General features: G+C 33.9%; 1 protein-coding gene across 1 annotated transcript in view; it reads right to left on the bottom strand.

The window, feature by feature from the left end:
• Positions 1-8,342, bottom strand: part of LOC140814420 (lysine histidine transporter-like 7) — a 16,214-nt gene extending 7,872 nt beyond the window's left edge. The window contains exons 1-2 of the mRNA XM_073173392.1: positions 8,236-8,342; positions 7,922-7,962 (exon numbers count right to left, since the gene is read on the bottom strand). Of these exons, the coding sequence (XP_073029493.1) occupies positions 7,922-7,962; positions 8,236-8,342 (148 nt within the window). The remainder of the gene's footprint in view (positions 1-7,921; positions 7,963-8,235) is intronic.
• Positions 8,343-11,426: the final 3,084 nt, after the last annotated feature.

The raw sequence follows: 11,426 nt of genomic DNA, 5'->3' as shown, positions 1-11,426 counted from the left end.
TCGGGTGTTTACAAAGCCAATACTTGTGTGGCCCTCAATGGTTCATTGATACAACCAGCCGTGAGTTCACATCTCTATGTGATTCGGACTAAACATGTCCTTATTCGAGCATACCCCAATTGCTCCATTCTTACTTATCAACTCCTTGATAGTAAGAACGTCAGAACTCAAGTCTGATAGTACCCTACCAATCACGTTAAACTCCTAGCAGCATCGCTTACGTGATTCCCTAGGTATCACATGATAATGCCTGCAAGAACCATTCAATTATGGTTAGCGTACAGTACGGTCCCTTCAACTCATATATCCCGACCGATTCGACAACTATTGGTTTATCGAGAGTTGTCAATGAATCGATACTATGTGTCATGTTGTGGTTGCATCGATGGTGTAATCTATGAAACCCCTTTCATAATTACCACCATACTCTGATCAGAGATTTCAACCCACACATACATGAAAAACACATAGGATATCCATACCCGTAGGTAAGCGGTGAATCCCCGGCTACAATGCATCGACTCCTATATGTTTCGCCGTAACACCCAATCTTGCCACCTGATGACCCCATAAGAGTCGGTAAACAAGTCAAAGTGAAACGCTACCACATAGAGTCTCAATGTTGTCCCGGGTCATAAGGACTAATGGTGTACAACCATAAACTAGGACATTTCCACTCGATAAGTGAGAACCACTTGGAAAGTCCTTTATAGAGGGTTGTTCAGTGCACTCTACCAGGAGCACCTATCTGCATGCTCGGACATCACAATGTCCCCTACCAATGAAACATGGTACTCACATCGCAGATACTAGTCTCTAACTCGAGCGGCCTTTATCCTTCTTAGTGGCGGCTGAATCGACTAGGAACGGTTTAGAATATACAGTATTCCAAATATGAGTTTCATGATACTCATCATATGAGCATCTCATATTCTTTCTACTATTTGTATATTCAAGGACTTTATCTATGCAACTAGCATGGGTATAAAGATAAAGATGCGCCAAATTAATAAATTCAAATATTATTAAAATAAAGATCGTTTATACAAAGAGTTTCATCGTGAACAGTCGGCCAACACTTGGCTCGACGTGCACCTACTCTAACATATATAGTAGAGGACCTTTAATTAATTAACTTTCAATTAATTGGTGGAATTTGAGATGAATTGCGATTATATCTTAACTTAATTTCCAACAAAATCAAGTTATTAGATAAATGAATCATTTTATATTGTCTCCTCCTTTTTTAGCCATTATATTTATGAAAATGCCACTCACTTTTTGATATTTTTATTTATGGTCACCCACCTTTGTAAAATTGATATATATTGCGATTTAGTGACTATTTGTTTATGAAAACATTCTATTTTTTGCAATTTTTTTTACGATTTTTTTTTGTTTTTATTAAAAAATTATATGTGCAATCACACAACGCGTACATCGGAATATTAGTTATTGATAAAGGATAAATAAATATTGTAGAGATTTTTAAATTATAAAATGTTTTTTTTAATGAAGATGATATGTAAAAATATTAAGGGTGTAATTGTTATTTCATATTTATTTGAGATTTTTTGTAACTGATTAAAGTAATTATCTCTTTTCTTTAATCAACCATGTCTAGAGATGTAATTTATATTTTTGTTAACATAATTTTATTTACCGATAAAAAAACATAAAAAACCATATGAGATCGTTTATGATTTAATTTGTGAGAAGATATCACAAATTTTTATCTGTGAGACGTGTCAATTCTACCGATATTCACAATAAAACGTAATACTCTTAGCATAAAAAATAATATATTTCATATAGATTATCCAAAAAAGAGATCCGTCTCACAAAATACGACCCGTGAGACCGTCTCACACAAGTTTTTTCTTATATTTTCTATCAAAAGTATTAATTTTCATTACAAGTACTTAAAAACTCAACACATCTCATGAACAAAGATCCACGAAATCATATAAAAATTATTTTAGAAAAAATGTCGAGAATTGCATGATTACATAGTCCAAGAAACTTCTTGTTTTAGCTGTATATAAAGGAATAGTCAACACAAAAAATTAAACCAACCCCACCTTCATTTCCATGAAGCTCAACTTGTCGTTATCAAAATTTAACTTTTTACAATCTTTTCTGTCATCAATAAGGAGCGTAAGATCAACGTCTTAAGCGTCGTCTTATTATTATTATTTTTTTGAAAAAATGGTTTTGTATAAGATAATAATAAATAATAAATAATAAATAATAAATATTTAAAAAGTCCATAAGTAAAAATAATGCGATTATTAGATTTTTAGGCCTTTCATAAGTAAAAATATATATGATTTTTAGGCCTTTCATAAGACAAAAATATGATTTGTAGGATTTTTATTGAAAAATAAAGTAGTTAATCTTTCAAATATTCAAATGTCTTTTTCTAAATAAGCATTTAATTACCTATCCAAATATAAAAAAAGTACTTTAATAGTCGCAAATCTCAAATTTCGAGTAACATTAATCCATAAAACCTAAATATACAATATCGATCTTCTATCTATATAATAAAACTCTTCTAGTATCAACTACATGCTTAAACTATTGTTTTCCAAATTACAATATAGTTGAGGTGTAAGACACTTGGACTTCCCTCATTGGAACGAATGTCGCATTCTGACGTATCCTTAATGCTTAATTAATACTAGCGTATAAAACTTGATAAGTTATCTCATGTTAACGTTAGACTAACTCTAATAATTCAACTTCATTTAAAATCCGTAGAATTCTAGAATCCACATACCAAGATTTTAGATTTCTTACTCGATAAAAGTCTTAATATTCGTTCATTGAAAACCTATGTTGAACATAACTAATTCTTTTTTGTTTTTATTTCACCCAAAATTTTCATATTAACACCAATCTCATAAACTTGAAATTCAAACTTATCCAACCCAATTAGTATTAGATAACATAATTCCAAAACACATCCGCTTAATCCCAACTTTCTTAATGACTTTCAAAAATTCCTCAAGTGCTTTTATTCCTTATAAAGCATAACATCTAACTATAATGAGTATATCATATATACTTACTTCCAATATCACGATATTACTAGACTTTTAAGAACAAACATTTTTAATTTTCCCAAGACATGATATCTATCTCACTTCTTATATACGTCTCTCAAATTTTAAAAAAAATTCAACTCTAACAAATGTATAATTTTAACTCTTAAGATCATGACTAAAACTTATGATACATGTGAATCAAACCTCAAGTTTCCAAAAATATGTTAACTTAATGTCTAATCCTATAACTTAAATAATTGATTAACTTTAATCACATCACTCTAAATTCTTAGTTTGCCACAACATTATTCCATTAACGCTTAGATTTTCAAGCCTAATATTGAATCATTCTACAATGTCCTTGATTCATTCCTTATTATAACCCGGATATTTCAAGGTTCTAAATATCACTTCAAGCATAAATCATCGAAAATTCCTTTCATTTAAACAATTCAATTCTCCTTATTGCTAAACCAGTCCCCAAATTTCTTAACAATTGCAAAATTAATTCCTAATTTCCTCAAAAATTATCCAATTGTTCCTTAATTTCGAAAATTCTACAATATCTTCGGCCGACATCCCTCTGTAATGTGATGTATAGGATGCTTGCAAAGGTGTTGGGAAATCGATTAAAGCTAATATTGCCAAAGTTATTTTCAGAGACTCAAGCAACTTTTGTTCAAGGTCGTTCAATCATTAACAATGTGATAGTAGTGTTTGAGATTATCCATCACATGAAGCGAAAGCACCGAGGCAAACATGGGGACGTGTCACTAAAAAGTCCATAAGTAAAAATAATGCGATTATTAGATTTTTAGGCCTTTCATAAGTAAAAATATATATGATTTTTAGGCCTTTCATGAGTGAAAAATATGATTTGTAGGATTTTTATTGAAAAATAAAGTAGTTAATCTTTCAAATATTCAAATGTCTTTTTCTAAATAAGCATTTAATTACCTATCCAAATATAAAAAAAGTACTTTAATAGTTGCAAATCTCAAATTTCGAGTAACATTAATCCATAAAACCCAAATATACAATATCGATCTTCTATCTATATAATAAAACTCTTCTAGTATCAATTACATGCTTAAACTATTGTTTTACAAATTACAATATAGTTGAGGTGTAAGACACTTGGACTTTCCTCATTGGAACGAATGTCACATTCTGACGTATCCTTAGTGATTAATTAATACTAGCGTATAAAACTTAATAAGTTATCTCATGTTAACTATAGACTAATTCTAATAATTCAACTTCATTTAAAATCCGTAAATTCTAGAATCCACATACCAAGATTTTAGATTTCTTACTCGATAAAAATCTTAATATTCGTTCATTGAAAACCTATGTTAAACATAACTAATTCCTTTTTGCTTTATTTCAACCAAAATTTTCATATGAACACCAATCTCATAAACTTGAAATTCAAACTTATCCAACCCAAATAGTATTGGATAATTCCAACACACATATCCGTTTAATCCCAACTTTCTTAATGACTTTCAAAAATTTCTCAAGTGCTTTTATTCCTTATAAAGCATAACATCTAAATATTCATGAGTATACATGTGGGGTCCCTTAGCTCCTAATCGTTATTACAACACAATCTGATTAGGGTTAATTAATTACAGCGGAAAACGAGTTTAAAATTTCTTTACGACGAGCCCAAATCATTTCATTTGAATACTAAAAATAGTATTTCATCTCAAATCATAAAACACGCCCACACGTAATCAAAACCAATCATATACATACATATCATATCCTCGGGACATGCCCCGGTATATAGATACATATAAATATATACTGGGAACAAGACAGAAACATAAAACCTCAGCCCAAGCTGTGGCTCCCACCAGAAGTACCCTTTCCGGTCTCCTGATATCCTGGAGTACCTGCCATTGTCCACACACAAAGACAACAACAGCCTCCCTTGGAGGTGAGCAAAGCTCCGTATGGAACAACCAATCATATATACCACAGATATCTAAACAATGATATATGGTATGCAATGCATGTATGTCGTGGAGGTATCAGGTCAAATGCCCATCCACTGAGCACATGTCAGAATCAATCGAATCGCTATCAAATCAAATTAATGTTCGAGCTAGCACACCGGCCGATATGGGAATACATGTATGATAGCGTCGGCAAAGCGCCATCAAATCCCACATCTCATATCCAATCATATGGGGCCACAATTGTCTATGCTTTACGGGTCATATAATACCGGGATAGCGATTGTGTTCACAAACCCCGGAATCCAATCACATCATATCAGGGTATCAAAGGATCATAGCTCAACGTGTATGTCATGTATCGATGTATGCATCAAACAATGTTTGTTAACAAAACGTTTATTTTGTACATCGATACTCAAATCTCAATGTCATGTATGCCACATCAAATCATCAAATAGGCACATAGACACGTATTCCAATCCAATCAATCCAACATATATCGTATAATACAGATACCTGTCGTATGTTACCCGGTCGCAACATACCTCAATTCTTCGTTCCGGTTGATGTAGCTTGAATATATCAGTATAATACTTTATCTATATCAATAACATACTCATTCCAAAATTATTAATATGAGTTTCAAATATCATTTGAAACTTCAAAAATTCATATCAAACCAGAATCATATCATAATTCAATTCGACTTCGAATATGAGTTTCTTGTCGGTTATTCTACTACATATCAAAAATTGAACTTCAAATATATGCTATTCCAGCACCTGGATATTTCAAGCTGCTGGAACTAGAAGAAAATTACCTCAGTCAGAAGCCCTCGACGCGACGATCACAAATATATAATCTGTTTCGCGTTTAGACAGCGTTTCGAAGTCGATTCGGAAGAAAGAAATCGAATTCTCTCTCGTATCCCTCGAAGTTATCGTTTACAAAATGAAGAAAGAAAGAGAAGAAATCTCGTTCTTATCACCACCAATACCGCGCTCGGGCGGTAGAATTCTCGCGCCTGAGCGCGAGACATTCTGTCCCCGAGAATTATTTATTCCGCACTCGGGCGGTCAAAAGTTACTGCTCGGGCGCGGGGTGTTCTGCCCGAACACTCATAATTTCAACTCTGGCGCTCGGGCGGTCATTTTCTACCGCCCGGGCGCCACATGTTCTGTACAAACATACACTTTTGTACTATATTGGCGTCCGGCTTCTCCACTCGAGCTCTTACAACGTCAATTGATATTCAATATTCATTTCTCAATTCATTGTCACAATATACATCAAATACATAATCACATGACAATTTCATAAATTATCGATAATCAACACAGGATTTACGAGAATACGATACACGGTCCTTACAATACCATATATATTTACTTCCAAATATCACGATATTACTAGATTTTTAAGAACAAACATTTTTAATTTTCCCAAGATATGATATCTATTTCACTTCTTACATACGTCTCTCAAGTAACCTAACCATCAATCATGCCCAATTTTAAAAAAAAATTCAACTCTAACAAATGTATAATTTTAACTCTTAAGATCATGACTAAAACTTATGATACATGTGAATCAAACAACAATTTCCCAAAAATATGTTAACTTAATGTCTAATCCTATAACTTAAATAATTGATTAACTTTACCTTAAATTACACCACTCTAAATTCTTAGTTTGCCACAACATTATTCCACTAACGCTTAGATTTTCAAGCCTAATATTGATTCATTCTACAATGTCCTTGATTCATTCCTTATTATAACCCGGACATTTCAAGGTTCTAAATATCCCTTTAAGCATAAATCATCGAAAATTCCTTTCATTTAAACAATTCAATTCTCCTTATTGCTAAACCAGTCCCCAAATTTCTTAACAATTGCAAAATTAATTCCTAATTTCCTCAAAAATTATCCAATTGGTCCTTAATTTCGAAAATTCTACAATTACCCACAAGTTCTTGATTTTTTAATTTCATTTTATAGATTTCCCATAATATATAGTTCAATAATTTTAAGCTAATTAAAACCAAAATCAATTCTCATAACCAATCTTACATTTCCATCAATACCTAAATCCCAAATTATACATTTTATACTTCTAAAGATCATCGTAGTCTTCAAATCATTATTCTTTATATGAAATTCTCAAAAATTAACTCAACTAGTAACCACGTATCATCAATATTCTATTAGAAAATCCATTCATAATCTTCATGTCTAACTTATGATCAAAAAATTAGAACATCGGTACTACTAACCAAAATTCAATATAGTCAATCATTTTCAACCCTTCTTAATGCTCATTAGCCAAATTCTTAATCATGTAAACTCCACCACAAAGTCAACATGCATGAAAATCATATAATTTCTTATTCCATATCGTAAAATGTATATAGACTGATAAAAATGCACTGTAAAACGTTTATCATGTAAACATGCAGGTGATAGCATTAAAAACATTTAAACTTACAGACTTGACGCTTGACGACTGAGCTTCTGAAGTTGACCATGACACAACCCTGTACAAGAACCCTTGCTCTGATACAAACTGAAATATCTACTACTAAAATACTGTCAGAAATTTTTTTTGCAAGCTAAATTAAAAAATGCTCAACCAACGCATTTAAAAGAGTTATTCAACTACTGAATAAAAATACCATAGTTAAATAAAAAATCTAAATATCAACAAATCCCTAGACTACTGTTTTAGAAGAACTTCAATGCAACTCCACATGAAAAATGATGTGAAACGTATAACATAATGTATCAACCCTGACTCATAAACATAAAGTGCGAAAAAAATGCAAGGTCCTCGTGTCAATGTGCACACACCCAGCTCCGCCTACTCAGTCTTCAGCGCCTCCAGTTTCCACATCATCATGCTCACCTGCATCATTCACACCTAATGAGTCTAAAGGCTCAATACACCTGAATCGTTATAACAAGTACATATACATAACATGCAACAGTGAAAAGTATTGTAATTAACATATATTTCATGATCTTAAAATTATGAACTTAAACAAGGCCTGTCAAAGCATAATGTGTCCATCACATATCTCATCATAACAACATATACGTGTTCTTTTTCTTTATTTGAATTCAGATCATTAGTTGTGACTTTCGTACCAGCTCTAGTCGATGGATCCATCTACGTATAACCGTTGCATCCGACGACGGGGACATCATCGATAATATTACCCATCCACTGAGCTTTGGCCTTGCATGTTCGTGTTCGTGTTCATATTAGTCACAACCAACTCCCATTCTTCAAACATATCATCATATTCATCACTTATAAAAATCATGCTTATACGTAAACTACCTTAAAATCAAGCATGCAACGTATTTTTCTTGTTTCCATAAAAGTCATGTTTTTGATTACATGTACATTTAAAACATGTCAATTTGTGATCAGAGAAATGATAGGACTACTAACTCGACCTATGTGCAAAATGACCATTTTGTCCCTTGAAACCATAGTTGACCATTTTACTGTTGGACCTCAAAATTTCGACCCGAAGCCAACCAAACTCCTTGAAGAACCTCAAAACATATTTATAATCATTTTCTAGACATAACCTCAAGCCCGCTCCGTACTTTAAGATTCATTTAAAACTTGGACTGATGTTCTCATTTTAACCTGAATCAACCCGAAACTTAACCAAAATTTCTCGAATTTTAACCACAACTTAATCACACCCTACCAGCCCCTAAAAAACACAATTCTAGCCATTTTGAACCCCCTAAAATCGACTGCCACTTGCTGAAAATTTCTGCACTTGCATCTAACAAACCCTAATTCGCTTAGCCCTCAAGAACTCGATCCTAGCCCAAACTAGACCGGACCAGCCTAGAAACAACCAATCCTAGCCTGCCTCTGGACCCTCATGGACTGACCTAACCACTGCTCTCAGCCCCAAGCATGCGCACCCCCTAGTTCACCATGAAACACCCGAAATCACCTAAAGACGAGCACCCTTCCATTTAGCTCCCTCGATCGGCCCTTCGACCATGACCTGCGGTGTTTGAGCTACCTTGGGCAACGACTCAGACCCACCAGGGTCTAGTCCAAGGCTTGGAATATCCCCTACACCGAAGCTCACACCTAACCCTCGATCTAGTCCCAACCGAGCCAACATCCGAAAAATCTGATCGGTCCTCTACCATGACAAGTTCCAAACCCAAATCCAGCACCTAGACGCCTTTGATCTCAACATGCAAAGCCCTAATAAAAATTTAAATCAGCAGCCCCTTACACAAGCACAAGAAGGACGTGAATTTCATGCAAAGAAAATGCATATTTCATGTCAAAAATCGTATAAAACTTACACAACATGATTCTTCTAAAATTTATCATGTAAAAACATACAAACTAACGTATATTGATGTGAATGATGAGAAAAACGGGATATAGGGGTGCCTTTGCATAATTACACTCGAAAACTTGGAGATACTCGCATAGAACGTGCACCGGAAAGGTAAGGAAGAAGTTCTTTGAAAAAGCTTAAGAAAACCTAAGGGGGAGAGCTGTTGAAATTCGAAACTTACTGCTGGAAAAGTAGAGGGGGCGGCCAAATGCTAGGGTGGGGAGTTTAGGGTTTGGATGAAGGGTTTAATTATACTAATTAGTGCTAATGGGCCCATTATTGAATAAAATAGTCTAATCAAGCTCAAAAACACTCCTGTAAAATATTTTATTTAAGTACGTTTTTGAAAATATTGTCTGAACTCTCAAAAAGTCCTCCGATTTGCTAAATTTTGCGTATCGATTTAAAATATGACCCGATGAGTAAAAATATTCTACATATGCCCAATTTTGAAAATCCTCTATAATTACTCCATATATTAAATAATTATAAATAATTATTTAATAAAAATATTTTCCCTTAATTATCTCCGGTTTCCATTCTTTGTTCGAGCGCGAAATACTGCTAAAAGTCCTAATACATGAAACCTTAATAAACCGTGAAATAAAACACATATTCATGCAATAACCATGCATTCAATGGATTAAAAATAAATTAATTAAATACATAAAAAATTTGATAACTTGCATGCATGTGGTTCACATAGACCTTCAAATTTTTGGGATGTTACATAATGTGTACTAACCCAAATATTATGAAATATCTTCGGCCGACATCCCTCTGTAATGTGATGTATAGGATGCTTGTAAAGGTGTTGGCAAATCGATTAAAGCTGATATTGCCAAAGTTAATTTCAGAGACTCAAGCAACTTTTGTTCAAGATTGTACAATCATTGACAATGTGATAGTAGTGTTTGAGATTATCCATCACATGAAGCGAAAGCATCGAGGCAAACATGGGGACGGGTCACTAAAAATTGACAATAGTAAAGCACATGATCACATTAATTGGGGTTTCCTGAAACTCATGATGCTTAGGCTAGGATTTGATGATAAATGGGTGGATATATCTTATGATGCTTTTCGTTACAATAGTGAGGTACCACGTGCGGGTAAATGGAAATCTGGCTGGAACAATAACTTCAAAATGAGGATTGTGCCAGGGATGCCCTCTATCACCCTACTTATTTATTATTTGTGCACAAGGGCTATCCACTTTGATTGAGAAAGCTAAAGGCAAAGGCACGCTGCATGGAGTTAAAATTTGTCGTCGGGCCCCGATAATATCTCATTACCTTTTTGCCGATGACTCTTTTATCTTTTTCGGGGCAACAAATGAAGGATGCACGAAATTTAAGAAGATAATAACCACCTATGAGAGGGTTAGTGGGCAAGCCTTGATAAATCTGGAATATTTTTTTTTTTAATTATAAAAAATGTTGATATCCAGAAACAAGAGGAGATGTCCCTGATCCTTGGAGTGTCAAAAATGTTGATATTCAGTTACTTGCCAGATCGGCTCTGGTATCATATACAAAATTGGCTGGGAAATACTATATCGAAAGCAGGTAAAGAAGTATCGTTGAAATCGGTGCACCATGCATTACTGGCTTATTGTATGAATTGTTTTTGTTACCCGCATCCCTTCTTGATGAGCTTCAGAAAATGATGAACTCCTTTTGGTGGGGATCCACATCCCAAAACTCGAGAGAAATACATTGGACTAATTGGAACAGAGTTTGCACTCGAAAAGAAAGTGGAGGACTTGCTTTCCGCAGTCTCGAAGCCTATAATCTAGCCATGCTTGCTAAGCAAGGTTGGAAGCTCATTTCAACCCCAAATACTTTATCATCAAGATTACTCAAAGCTAAATATTTTCCGAAAAAAGATTTCATGGAAACAAGTTTAAGATCAAATCCTAGCTTCATATGGCAAAGTATTTGGTTCTCACATGCGATCTTGGCTCGAGGATTACGATGGAAAGTCGGAGAAGTTCAGCATATAAAAATCTGGACACCCATG

The sequence above is a fragment of the Primulina eburnea genome, chromosome 15 (assembly GCF_022965805.1).
Source record: "Primulina eburnea isolate SZY01 chromosome 15, ASM2296580v1, whole genome shotgun sequence".
Lineage (NCBI taxonomy): Eukaryota > Viridiplantae > Streptophyta > Magnoliopsida > Lamiales > Gesneriaceae > Primulina > Primulina eburnea.
The sequence above is the reverse complement of the archived record's forward strand: the minus strand, read 5'-3'. Positions and strand labels throughout refer to the sequence as shown.